We start from the raw sequence: 15,405 nt of genomic DNA on the forward strand, positions 1-15,405 counted from the left end.
GCGTAGCCAGCAGGTAGGCCTGGGCCTACCCACTTTTCTTCAAAAATGAAAGTTTTATATCATGTTTTTTATTTAATAAAAATATTCAGTGATAATCCTTATTCCACCAAAATATTGGGCCTACCCAAGAAAAATTGTCTAGCTACGCCCCTGATTGTACGTTGGATTTTTAAGACATTGTAAAGTAGTTAATGCATGTTATAACTTTATGAGCATATAAAATATTATAATTTGAAAATTATCATTATATTAGGTATATAAGAATAATTTAAATATTGTAAAATACTAGTAAAAATTCAGATAGGTACTACAGACTTTAAGCTTGAAAATAGGTCAATTCATTCTTGTGTTAAAGCTGCTTATAACAATATAACAAAGTTGGTTCAGCTGAACACAAATTTCTTACAAATAATGTTGCATCTTGCAGCGCTATGCCGGAGAGAGAAATCAAAAATATTATTCGCTAATATACTCTTATTTTAATTCATATCATCCGTTATCGATTATTTTCTATTTGCATTTAGTCATCATTATTTTTTTTTTTTTTATTTTCTGTTGTAATTTATTTTGTGATGTGTCGGGGTAATAACCCCAACGCTCTCTCACAAGACAAGCCTGATCAATATTACGACAACGTATAAATAAAATGTGATATAAAAATGTTGTCAAGTATAAAAAATTATTTAAGTTAAATAAAAAAATAGTGTAAAGGATTCATGTCCGAGGGTCGGTTTGTCAGAAACTAATTCAGTCTTCCTCTTCAAATAAAATAAAATTACTCCCGTTAATGGTATAGTTGAATCAGGAGATAAGTAGGTATGAATGTTTATAATTACCTACTACCTACCTGTATAATAATTATTATAATATTCAATTGAGGTACCTATAAACTGATATATTTTTCTAATACAGCACTGTAATTGGCCATCCAATGTCGAGTGTCGACTATGTTCTTATGAACTCAGACCCGTTTTTAACCATTTCCACTCTTAGATAATCGTGATCTTTATCCTTTAGAGATCATTAAGATTTAAGACAGTTATAAAAAAGTATAAATATGACAACGTATAACATTTAATTTTCATAAGGAATCAAATATTGTAGACAGTAGTTAAACAGTTGGTATAAGCAACATAATATAGACGAAAATAGAATTGTCATACCGATATATAGGAATAGGACCTATGGAACAGAACATACATTAGGGTACGCGACATATTGGATTTTGGATAGTCAACACTTTATCAACAAAATACATTGTATTAAAAACACTTAATACTTCCAAAAGATTTCTGGTAAGTAGGTAGGTACCTATTTCATACTTTCACTTGTTACATTTTATAACAATAAGTTAACAAAGTCACATACAAAAAAAAAAAGCGACGAGATTGTTTTCGAGTTGTTGACGAATAGGTAATGTCGGTTATGCATGACTACATAAGCGGTTGAAAATTGGATTTGCCAAGTATCACCATTACGACAAATTATAAATCGGTATTTTAAAGCGGAAACGGTGCGATCTATAATCTTGACTCTTGAGTTATTATAAAGTCAATAGGTACGACTTGTGGACGAATAGATTGTGCATACCACGAAAGTCGTATTAAACGAAATGCAAATAAAACGGACGTCGTGGCTGCACTGCCGAACGGCGGTCGCCATTGTTCCGCGCGCACCCCGCCCGCCTACGCCAACGCTACCATCGCGCGTCGACGAACCGTTCGAATCGACCGACGCCGTGCCGCGGCTCGAAAATGCGCCGATCGCTGCAACACTTCGTCAGACGTGTCGTCCGCTGCCGCACTGTCCGCGCACACGCCGCCGTCCACAAACCCAAGTACGCTAACCCGCGGGTGTACCAGCCGCCGCCGCCGCCGCTAAACGTCGAGATACCCAACCGCCGAGAATCGATCAAATCGACCACAATGGTTCAACTCATCACCGACGCCGTGAGTATCTTTTTCAGTCTATTTTCGTCGGAACGAACGTTTCGATTGTTATTTTATTTTATTTTTTTTTTTGGAGACACGTTGTGCCCGTCTAACAACACAATAATATCGTTCGTCTCGACGATCGTCGTTCGCGGCTATCGTAAATCGCTCTGCGGAATGGGTTTTCGCGTTTCGAGGTCGTCGTCTTCGTCTCGTTTTTATTTTTTATTATCGCGTTGCCATTACGATTTGATATTATTATTATGTGCGTGTTGATGCTGCGACGACGAGACGACCGCCTCATAAATTCGAGTCCGCCGCCAGGACCTCACTGGGCGAGGTGAAGGGCTTTATTTAATTTGTCCTCGACCGCCAACAGTGGGTAATTGAAGTTTTTAATTTGGAGATATTCGTGCGAACGCGCTCGTGTGCGTACACACACTACACACACACACACACACACAGTCGACAGTCCTATCTCCTTTTTATGTGGTCATGGCCGTTTTTGTGTGTGTGTGTGTGTGCGCGTCAATTGAACGGACACGTTCTTATCTATGGTTTCCCGGTGTGTGTGTGTGTGTGTGTGTGTGGGATGACTGTAGGATAATAAATTGATAAACTCGTCGGTTGCCGTTGGATCGCAAGAATAATAATGTTGTGTCGGCGCTAGTAATTTAAAACGAATTCTCCGTCTTGCCCGGCGAACTCGCAGCAGTAGTATCGAACGTCAGTTATAATGGCGCTACCATTGATGGTTAAATCAAAAATTATAATTTTCCAATTACTTAATCAGTATGCGACCCGTATAGGTGTAGATTCCTAGAAAGTTGAAAGGTCGTCTCGATGACGTAAAACGCGGTAAACCTATATACCTAGCTGTGGTGTGTACAACTGTGTAGTAAAATAATAATATTATGTCGAGTTCGTTCGGTGTACACACGACGAGACGCCTCTAATTGCTTTGAAAAACCTACTTTTTTACCTCGATTTGACGTATTGTGTACTTTACTATTGTGCTGTCGTACGGGACTAGTGAATTTTTAATTAATTCTTACAGAGCGTTAATACGATCAAATCGTAAATATGGCCCAAACCGCTGTCGAATTCGCGCTAGATACACTGTATTTAAATTGAACAAAATCACTATTAGTTATGCAAAAAATTAACCTAATACGTAATATTTTTAAACTATACGAGTACCTAACAATTATTGTGTTAACTCTATACCAATACAGTTGAATTTATTTAATCAAATAGGTAGGCTAACTTATCTAATCAATCATGATTTAATTTCCAAATTATTTTTAAGTGTCCTGTTCAAACCGACGTATTTTTAATTATTTTAATGAATTTGTTTTAGGTAAATCTTAAAATAATTGATTTTGTTTGGTAAAACCAATTATGTTTTTATTATAATTTAAAATATGACTGTTATGAGTTATTTTAATTTGGGATAATTAAATTTTAAAATTTAAATTATATCTTAACCATTGATCAAATATATATATATATAATCAATGTCTTTACTCACCATTTCTAGATAATTAAATTAATAAACACCAAAATAATTGTATAGTTAAATATTTTATAATATTACCTAGTATTAATATTAATAAATTAAATATTACCAAGGCCATACATAACTTGATGTTTTTAATCATTATCTTTTAGTTGCCTTTTTCATTTCCATTTCCTAATAATGTCTGGATAATGTTTCCATTGATATAAATGTTGTGATTATTACAGTATCTTAATATATTATATGATAATAATTATCATCACCTATTGCACTTGAATATTAATTAAATTGATTTCCCTAGAAAAAGTGAAATAATGTGGGTACAATATTCAACTTTTTCTAAACACATTGCTTCAGTTTTCACAAATCACATAAACTGCTTGATATATTTTGATGTCCCTACACTAAATAATTAGGTATTATTGTATATTGAAATGTAATTTTTAAATTTGTATGTAGATAATTGAGAAAAGCTTTGCATATACCTATTTATCAATAAATATTTGTAAGTGTTAAATTTTTAAATTTTTAACAATATTTATTTATATTTCAAAACAATGTTCAAGTGATTTTATTCATAGCAACATAATCTAATACTTCAGCATTACACATAAGTTTATTGATAAGATTACATAATTTAATTGTTAGAAAAAAAAATAGCAGTTACTAGTGTCAATGTAATTTTCTATGTATTGTATAAGTGTATGTTAATAATTATCCTTCTGTTAACCTTGTTTGATGTATATGTCATATTTGAATTTGTTTAAAAAATTGTAATTAATAATACTTTGAATAATTCTATTATATTTAAAATATACACTATGATAATTACTTGAATAACTGGGTATATTATTCAGTTGATATGAAAAAAAATTAATAGTTCCCTTTAGATCATTATTATCTTGTTTTATTGATTAATAATTATATTAAAATCATTAAAAAGCTTTTAAATATGTAGGTAATTAATAGGTACATTACAATAGTCAATAATGTTTAAATTAATAATACTCTCTAAAATATTTTTAATATTTATGTATATTTTGTATTTTTCAGGCCGATTTGGCAACTAAATTAACTGATGCCAAAGAAAAATTAGTCATCATCGACTTTTTTGCCAAATGGTGTGGTCCATGCAAGTTGATGGCTCCATTCATTGAAGTAATTATTAAATTTTTGTTTCTTTTTAATAATAATATTATTAATATAATGACATTTTAATTATATATACATACATGAAAATGATATATATTACATATTTTTAACTAGTTTTTATTTAAAATGTATAGTATATATTCAAAAAAAAAATTGTTTATGACTAGTTAAAAGAAAGGAATTACAGTAGAACCCATCTAACTTGTCATCTTTATGACTGGGGGTGTAGTCAGAATGCATACAATATTAGATTATCAGAATATACAGAAATAATAGTAAACTGGCAATTAATTTTATAAATATATCTAGTAACATATTTTAAATTGAAAAATCCAAAAGTATTTTTTAAGTATTTATATTGATAATACTAAGGTCAGAGTTAGAGGACAAGAAGGGTTCTACTGTACCTATCTATTGAATTTCAAGGGAAAAATAATTTTTTTTTTTTTAGTAGTGATATTTTTCTAGTTTCAAAAACATAAACACATTTATTCAGGGTATTTTGATGATTAAAAACCCAAGTTTTTGGCTAGTTATTTATTAGGCAGTTAAAATTATTTAAGTAGAGATGAGTGGATTTCATTTTGTGGGTTATCTCTGTGCCACTCCTCTACACTAATTTGAACTTAAAATGCTTCTAAGTTATAAGTTATAACTTGTACAATTTTCATCTAAAATCTAATTTTTATGTATTCAAGTATTCTAAAACAATTTATACTTTATAATAGGGAATTAAAAATGTATTTTGTTATTAAAAAATAGAAATTTATGAACCAATGATAATAAAATTAAATTAAAATACTTTAAATGTTTATAGTTTTTGAAATAATGAATGTTCTTTGATTATTTACGTTAAATGTTTAAATTTAAGAATATAAATGTCATATACATTTATTTACTTTACATACCTAAGTATGAAGTAATCATCTTTCATAACTCAAACTTTTTAACAGTTTTATATATAAATTTAGTTTACATGTAGCACATTGAATATAATTAAAATTATTTTTTATAATATGTATGAAAAAGATTGACTAAAGCGTCTGAAGACCATGACACAATTATGAATGAACTAGTTTCTCTTTTTTTGAAATTACAAAGCTATGTGCTTGATTAATAAGGTCTGATTACTTAATACTTATAATATATTTTTTGTCTAATTAAAAATTAAATTAGATTTGAAAATTAATAATGTTTATAAATTTTTTTTAGGAACTGGCCAACGAGTACCCTGACGTAGTCATGTTGAAAGTTGATGTTGATGAATGCGAAGAAGCCGCTATTGAGTATAACATCCAATCTATGCCAACATTCGTCTTCCTAAAATCAAAAACCGAGGTAAAATACAATTAATACAATTTAAATATTTGAATTTATTTTATTTAACTATAAATATTTGATTTTTAGGTTGTTCGGTTTTCTGGTGCTAACAAAGATAAATTAAAGGAAAATTTATTGAAATTCAAATAATAATATCAAAATTGGCTTCAACCATAGTGTCTTAATGGACCTGCATATATTCAATGAAGTTTTTATTACAATGAAACAAAAATAAATTTTATACTGTCATTCACTATTGTATTTGGTTAATATCTTGGTTAAAATTATTACCTACAAAAAAAGTATTAATATATAAATATATATATATATATTTTTTTTTAAATACTATACAATATTCATATGTTATAATTTATTATATAATATTATAACCAAGCTATGCAATTTAAACTGAAATGTATACTTACACGTTACGTACTTACTTAGAAATAAAATAAAATGCACATTGAAATTGCTACCAACTAAATTAAAGTTTTTATTGGTTTTTTTGAGTATTTTGAATACTATCGAGTCAGTACATAATATATAATAAGTCACACCAATAGATATTTCAAGCTATTCAGGTATAAACATTTTATGTTAGTATAATTTACTATATTATTTGTTTATTATGTGATGAAAATTTCTTTCATTCTTTATTTTTATAAAAGTGTTCTGCTCTCTTAAAAACATCAATGATGAGTCATTTCATTTAACTGACTGTCACATTCTCTCTTCAACTACGTAGTATGCAACGAGGTTAAATTGATAAGATTGCAATTGATTGAGGTCATACCACTAAAATAATGAAACTATTTCGTTCTGTGATTGCATAAAAATGTGATACCACATAACGTTCCAAATGTTACATTTTGTATAATTTTAGATTATAATAGTACGCAAAGAGATGAATGTATAACTTAAATTCTTTTTTAGGTGCGGTATTAGAATATGATAATATATAAATAATTATTGTTATTGTTTTTAACTGCATATTTCTGGCTCAAAATTATTCATCCATAATTGAGAAATTTAAAAAAATTGTACATGGGAAGATACAGCATGTTCTTTTCTCTAGGTAATTTAATAACAATTCAATGAAATTGATAAATAATTGTGGTGAACATAAGTCTTTGATCGATTTTTGTCTGGGTTCAAATGTGATATTATTTAATTATTACCCCTATTATATTAATATGATATATACAATATAATATTTATACATGTTTATATTTTTAATTTTGTGTAAGTATATTATTTTTTCACAAAATAATGTCTTGGATATTAAATTGGATTTATAGTATGTATTTTAAAGAGGTTAAATTTTAAAATTCCCAGTGCTTATTTTTATAGTAGAGAAAAACAAACAAAAAATTAAGGAAAACCCGAATTATGTAAATCAGTTTATGACAATCGATTATGCTTTTTTTTTTTTATGTAGTTAACTCTAAAATGAATAATCGTTTGTACTTGATTTTTTTATTAGCCTCTAATAAAACAATATAACATAGCCAAATAGATATTTATAAAGTTGTAAATATAGGCTCATATTAAATACAATTATGGTATAAAATACCAAGTGTTAATACTATGGTTTTTTATATTTACGATAAGTTTTAAAATATTTTGAGCTATTTATTGCCTTGTTAGTTGTTATTGGCACAAAACATTTTTTTTAGTTTTTTTCTTTTAGAAATATTCAATAAAAAATATTTGCAGGTAGAAATGTTTGAAAATTTAATATGTTACTCCTCTTATTAAGTTGTTAATTTATTTTATAAAATATATCAAAAATTCATGAAAATTGCAAAAATGAGTGTTTTTTTTAATTAGTGGTTTAATTATTTAATACAATGTTCTTAATTAGTTGTTCAACTCATGTTTGAAAAAAAAATTCTACTGGAAATCCTCCAAATTAATTTTTTATGAGAATTTTAAGCTCAAACGTATATATGACATTGTCGACATTCGATGTTCATTCGTAAAATAATTATTTCTCCTCAAATACATTTTGATACTTGATTCTATATATGTAAAAAAAAAATAACTTACTATAAAACCTAATCTAACTTGAATTATTCATCAAATTTTTATATTATCATTTTCATTATACGACAAAACCATCAATATGATGTTTTTTTTGAGTTAATTATAGGTAGGTATGAGAAATTTTCATTTTTTTTTATGTTAAAAAACTGTTCACTGAGTCAAAATTCTTGTAAATTTAATATAAGGCCCCATAAAATATTAAAAATACGTAGGTACAATTTTTTTTCTATACACATATTTTGAAGTTAGACCAACATATTTTATCAAAATCAAATTATTTTTTAATTTTAATTTCTATACTTTTACAAACTATCCCACGGCATCGACTTCTAAATAATTATTTATTTTTAAAATTAATATAAGTAGTTATTGATTATGTTTAAAAATCATCATTAGACTAAATGAAGAGCTTTATAACAGATAGTTTCGTATGCAGAGGGAGTAGCTATGACAAAAGTTAACGTTATAGGAAAGAGAAGAAGAAATTCTTTATTTTCTTCAGAGATGGATAAACAGAGTAGAATATAGAGAATGACATAAAAAATATTGGTTTGAGTACCTATATAGATATCTCATATAGATAAGTGGTGGATGATGATGATTTAGAGGAGGTGTAAGACAAGCATTGCTGTCTCCATATAATTGGGAGCGGTGATCGCAGGGAAATAAAATAAAGTAACGTGATAGCTTAAGTGCCTATAAATTATATATAAAAATTATTTGGTCTCTAGACCTATAAAAATTTATTAACTTTTTCAAAAAACTGAAATTGAAATAAATTCATAGTTAGGTATTTTAAAATGGATTAATAATGTGTAAATAATACAGAGTAAAATTATTTTTGAATAAACCGAAGACATACGCAGAGATTAAGGAAGTACCAACCTATTCATGAGAACTTAATTGTATAATGTGTTGTTCGTTTAGCTTACATTCATCGTACGATTTTCAGTAGGTAACAAGTTCTGAAAAACGTAATTTTTATAATAACTTATGATGGTTTCATACTGAATGTTCATTTATAGTGTAGTCATCTTATTACATATTAACGACTTAACTATTTTGCATAGATGGATTATACCTATTACCTAATAGTAATTCATTTTTACATATTATATTTACTTAAGATTAAAAATATGATTTAACAATAATGACTATTGAGTAAATATGTTTATTGATAAATATTTTTAAATCGGGTACAACAAATATTGATTCAATAAAACGAAGATAAGATTTACTGTACAATAATTTTAAATTATATACATACATGTAATTATATAAACCTAATATTATAAACAAGTAAGTACAAAATAAATACTAAACATAAACTTGTTAGTTTTCTTAAAACAAAAACAAATCTTAAATTTTTTTATTTTATACATTTTAATATTTTATAGGTAACTTATTACTTTTTTTTTCTTTTAATAATGAAACACAGTGTTAAAGTTTTCTTCGTATAGGCTGTCACTGGGGAATTAAACGTTTCTTTCAAATACAATTCAGACTTATCAAAGATGATATTTATATATTATATTTATACATATTATAAGAAAACTGGACGTGAAAAGTTGACAATATAGATTATGGTGAAGTAAAAGTTGGATTTTATCTCAAAATACCGTTGTATAATAATAATATATCTGGTAACTAGGTATGTAATATAATTTATAACATTATTAATCATGATCTAAATATTAGATTCAGACGTATTTAGAAAAAAATATCTATGCTATATAATATTATTTACTTTATGCTAATAACTTTATTTTATACATATTGTAAGTATATAATTTATACTTTTAATTATCTAATAATAATAATAATAATAAAAATAAAAAAAAAAACAACAACTAGGTATATTTTATAAATTGTAAGTTTGTGTCAATCATACGTATAACTATTTTTTTTTTATACAAATAAATTAAATAATGATCGGTTTTATTCTCTTGGCGTGACAACCCTGTGTGTTGTGAGTGTTTGTTTGCGTATTTCATTCTAATTTAATTTAACAACATTATATATAAGTTTAAAAAACAAAAAAAAAGATCTTATAACAATAACGCTCGACGACAATAAAAACAGTATGTCTATACATTATATTGATGTATATTATAATGTACATAACAAAATATGTAAATATGTACATACATGTTTACATACCTTGAAAAAAAAAATGGTTTTTAGATATTCAAAAAATAAAAACTTTGTTGTCCGAGTCATAAAATGTAATTACTTTTACATGAATCGCGGTGAAAAAATAAAATGGTATCGTAATGCATAGACTGATAGCTGTTGAAGTGGTTTTAAATCAAATTATTTAGGTTTATTGCATGAAAGGTTAAAATCTTTTACAGTTTTAAAGTTTTTGTTTTTAATACTTTGTAAAAAATTACAGGACTAAACTGGCGAATCATAATTAATATAGTTTTTTTTTTTATACAGCGTATTATATTATAATCTAATTATATTTCTGTGATATGTAAATTGGTATAGTTAAGATTCTAATTTTAGGGAAACTTTGAAAAAAAAATATTCATACCACATTGACGATATTCTGATAATCTAGTGTAGAAATTGGAGGAAATATGTGTAAACTAAAACTAAACAACAACATAGATTTTAGGCCACTGATTTACTTATAGGCATCAGACATCTTTTAATGTTTAATCGTTATACTCATTATCATATTATAGACCTATAATTTTACGTTTTTATAAATACTTATAAGTAAGTGTCTTATACTATTCTAACAGGTTTTAGTTTTTAAGTCTTACACAATAAATGAGTGGTAAGAACTTTTTTTATTATTATTTTTCCACATTATTTGAGTTGTTTGGTTATCTCTTATCTATAATATAACCTATTTATCATAGGTCTTAACAAACAAATTGTTTTAGATTATTTTTTTTTATTATACGATTTTGAACAAACGGTTTTAAATATTGTAACATATACCTGTTGCGTAAAATATTTATTCGAATAATAATTATTATTGAAAAAGTATATGATTTATGCTGAACGTTAAGTTCTGGTGTGTTTAAATTAGGCATTGTCTTTATATTTTTAAACTTTAAACTTTTTATATTATTAAAAAATTATGTATTATATTATTATGCACTAAGTATTCAAGATATGGCCTGCGAGTGTCAAGCTCGTGTATTTATAATTTATATTATATTCATATATTATGTCTTTACGAATTTTTTCCTATAAAAACACCCAACATATAATATTTTGACTTGAAAGAATGCAAAGAAAATAATTACTAGGTAATTGTAACAATTTTATGATAGGTATCTCCAAACAAAACAATAATTAGTTTTATTTTCAATACAAAAGTATCGTTGAGTTTATTACATGAGATCGAATTGATGAAGTACTAATATTAATATATATAATAGGTATATATTATATAGTAGGTAGCTTTATAATACCATAGTCGTTTTACAATCAAAACCGTAAGAACTTTAAAGAAATATTTTATATTATTTATCGTTTTTGAAGTGTAAAAAATTAATTTTTGAACAATTGCTTGCTTTACAGCGATTAAATACGATTCACAGTGAAACGTCTGCCATGTCGGAATACGTGGGAATTCATATTACGAAGTCAATAATTGTATTATTGCGTTATAATGGGTTCGGATGTGTTCGCAATAATTAAGCACTATAGGTGCACCGTAGACATTTAAAGTCATTAAAACGGTGTTGTAAAATCTATTTTGAATGATTTTATAAATGAACTATGATGAAGAAATTTTGACGGCGTTGGTGACACACAAATATATCGTAGGTATACGTAGGCAGAGGGCACCTAACCGTACCTATCGCGTTGAACGGTCGCGCACGGTTCGACAATAAACGACGGTAATGTATAATAATATTAAGTAATATATTATTTTATATTATCGTTATACACATTTAGGTGGGTATGTTCAATATATTATAACGATGTCACTTTAGGGTAACGCAAAAAAAAAACTATCATCGACGGACGTGGCAATATTATTATGATAATAGGTAATATTACATTTAAATACGCGCTCGTGTGTCGCGCTAGCACGCCGTTTACAAGACGGACACGCGACGATGCAACGAAAACCGACCCAAAAGATAAAACATAAGATCTCACGTCAAAACGGTCCGTTGCATCGTCGACGTTTTTGAGCGCATTGCTCCATGAGTATACTCTATACACAGAGAATATATCTACACAATATTATATTATTATATCATATATGATAGGCATTTTACATTTAAATCAGAAACATTTTTCCCCCTATATCGTATTTTAATGTGTATTATTATTATTATTACACTTAAATATAATATAATAATATGTTAATATTAAATAGTTCGGGTACGTTGTCGGTACTATAGGTCTCTGGCAGTAAAGATGAGCAAAAACGGTACGATCATGGCGCTGATGATCGGCGGGCACAGCGGAATGCTGCCCTGGCCGTGGTGCATCGCGGCCGGATGTTCACCTGGAAACCATAATATTATTAAAACGATTTATTTAAACATTCATATGGATATTTGATTTTGGGTTTTCCGGGAGTTATCTCTACTTTTTCTATTGATCAACACGAAACTATATTATTATTTTTATTAACTACTCGTGTACTACTCTTATACGTTTTATATAGTATATTCGTACAGTTATCTATACGGTATAAAAAATATACGAGAGTACGTTTTTCTCTTTAAACGCCTTAAAACGTTATAGAGTGTTCTCGACGAGTTTTCGATGAACCGCGTAATTAAAAAAATATCGAAAATACGTTTTATAATATATTTTTACGAGCGTTTAAAGTTAGAATTTTGAAGAAATCGTTTAAAATCAATAATACTTGCAAATTATTTGGTAGTTGAAAACGTTCAATTTTTTTTTTTATATATTTATATGGCTTTAAAATGTAATACAAGGTTTCTCATGAGCAAATGATATAGAAACCGAAAAATCTAATATATAGAGAATTTTATCTTAAATTTCATTAAATCTAGATATTTATAGATTTCAAACGAAAAATAATGATATTAGTTAGTTTTTTGTAGTTGAAAAATATTATTCACGGAGACTAGAGACTTTTATATTATTATAATTTATACATATAATTATATTTTCAAATGTAATGTCTGTACAAATTTAATTCACCTTACTGTATTGCACTTAGCAATATAAGTTGACAGATTGTCTCCGTTCATATCTTCATTCGTGTGTAATGATTATCATTGAGTTAAAATTTAACACGGTATACGCATTACAGTGACTTACTCAATGACGTGGTACACTCGACACCCACGGAGTGGTTACCTACTTTCTCTCTTTTGTTTTTTTCTCGGTTTCGCATAGTTGTTTTTTTTTTTGTACAAAATTATTTTATAATATTATTGTAGAACCATCATTCGTGTTGAGAAATTTGACGCCCAGAGGATACAATTTGTAAGCTCATCTCTCCTCCATCGTACATACAGTGAGCTTGTGAGTATCGTGTCTCTCTAAATCACTAATCAGTCTACATAATATTATTATACTTTAAACAGGAAGAAAATAATTTGTTTAATTAGGCCCCTCGTAACATCTTTTCCTCGCTAAGAATTTTCTTTCCTCCAAACGTATAGATAGATAGATTAATATGTTTTATATTATCATACTTTCTAAATGTATAGTTTTTATTTGCAATACATTTGAGGGGACACTGATTGCATCGCGGTTTCTCGACTACTAACCCTACTAACCGTAGTTAGGATTTAGAACTATTTTGAATCGCACTTATCAACGACCGCACGCTGTAGTTCGCGGTTTCGCCCAATGATTTATTCAAATCGTATGTATAGTAACGGCGTTAATAATTTACATGTATCGCAGTTGATGTATCGTTTCCAATAATAGTTTTAATTATCTAATAATGTGCCTAAGCTCGGTGAAGTCGAGACGTTTCGGATCAGATATTCCTTTCCTTATTATTGCCGACCGCATTGTATTGCGTTATTATATTATTATTTGCATATATATTATTGTAGTACCTACCTATCCTATCTATACGCGCGGCGACTTACGATTATCGCGATCGGATCGGCTGGACGATCCGAGATCCGGATGACCGCGGAAGTCACGTTATTTAGCGGTTCGACTCGCGTTATTTTATATATTATATTATATTATATTATACGTTAAGAATATTATTATTATTGTAATAACCGATACCGCTGCAGGGAACAATAGCGACGGCGGCGCGTATTTGCCGTACACAATATATCATGCGACCCACGGCGGCAGCTCAGAACGCGAACCATTCTTCTTCGGCGTGTGCTCTATTATGATAATAACACAGGAACCTATAATATACTGTATATTATAGGTGTTATATATTATTATCCAGTAACCAATTGTGATTAATTGCGTACACATCAACAATGGGATTGAACTCTGCGCGAGATTATTGTTATCGTCGAGGCGCATCGCCGCGGCTATAATTCGTATATATATATAATATTATTATTATTATATTGCGTGTCACGTGCCTATATATTAATAATAATAATAATCATCATCGGCGAGGACGAGGGTCGACGCATCGTCGTCATATTGTTGTTGTTGTTGCTAAACCGCCAAAACGGCGGCGGCGGCATCGTTACTATTTATTACCATCGTGTGTATAACACTCATTTGGACCGGCGGCGGTTTAAGTATATTCTACAACAGTACAGTTGTCTAGATGCGGTTATTTAAATCTTCACGAAAAGATAATATATTCGGTTCTAATCGAATCCATAAACTGTATAAAAAATATATTATAACGTCGAATACTAAGGATAATTAATAACTAAACTTTAGACGACTTACACGGCAATACAATACAGCAGGCGTCGCGAACACGTTTTTTAAGGAAAACGACAGATTAGGCGATATAATATTATGTCATCGGCTTTTAGTGGGATTTAAATGTTTTGTTTTAAATAAAACAATTTTGCAATACATTTTTACAAATAATTGTTTTTTTTATTTTTTTTTATTCCCGATTATTTTAAAAATTTTAATATTTTACGAAATTGAGAAAATATTATGCAAACCATTTTTTAGATGAAAATTTTTTCAACTTTGTATTTTTTCAACTTAGAATTGTCAATATAATGCTATTTTCCTTGAAAATATTAAAAATTCATGTTTATAATTTTTTTTTATAGAAATTTCATGTTCGAAATTCAACGAAATTGATAATTAATCAAAAAATTAAGACTCGAGTTATTTTTTTAGAGCACAAAATGTATAAGAATGGAACATAATTGGTGTTGCGTGAGAAAGAATTCACTCATGAGTGAATTATGTGTTAATTAAAAAAATATTATTCACGGGAAATTGAAGCTTTTAAAATATATATAAATATATATATTACTGACTGTACAAAATTAAATTTTATTAATAATTTGATTA

The 15,405-nt window shown here is 28.0% G+C and overlaps 2 protein-coding genes across 2 annotated transcripts in view; one reads left to right on the plus strand and one right to left on the minus strand.

The window, feature by feature from the left end:
• The first annotated feature begins 1,734 nt into the window (after positions 1 to 1,734).
• On the plus strand, positions 1,735 to 6,175 carry LOC114119000 (thioredoxin-2-like). Its single transcript, XM_050203466.1, has 4 exons — positions 1,735 to 1,949; positions 4,504 to 4,608; positions 5,815 to 5,940; positions 6,010 to 6,175. Exons 1-4 carry the CDS (start codon positions 1,755 to 1,757, stop codon positions 6,070 to 6,072), a joined length of 489 nt encoding a protein of 162 aa, XP_050059423.1. The 5' UTR covers positions 1,735 to 1,754; the 3' UTR covers positions 6,073 to 6,175.
• A 3,010-nt stretch (positions 6,176 to 9,185) lies between these two features.
• Positions 9,186 to 15,405, minus strand: part of LOC114118990 (zwei Ig domain protein zig-8-like) — a 221,587-nt gene continuing 215,367 nt past the window's right edge. Inside the window, exon 9 of the mRNA XM_050202814.1 lies at positions 9,186 to 12,454. Within this exon, the coding sequence (XP_050058771.1) occupies positions 12,342 to 12,454 (113 nt within the window). The 3' untranslated portion in view covers positions 9,186 to 12,341. The remainder of the gene's footprint in view (positions 12,455 to 15,405) is intronic.

The sequence above is a fragment of the Aphis gossypii genome, chromosome 3, assembly GCF_020184175.1.
Source record: "Aphis gossypii isolate Hap1 chromosome 3, ASM2018417v2, whole genome shotgun sequence".
Taxonomy (NCBI): Eukaryota; Metazoa; Arthropoda; class Insecta; order Hemiptera; family Aphididae; genus Aphis; species Aphis gossypii.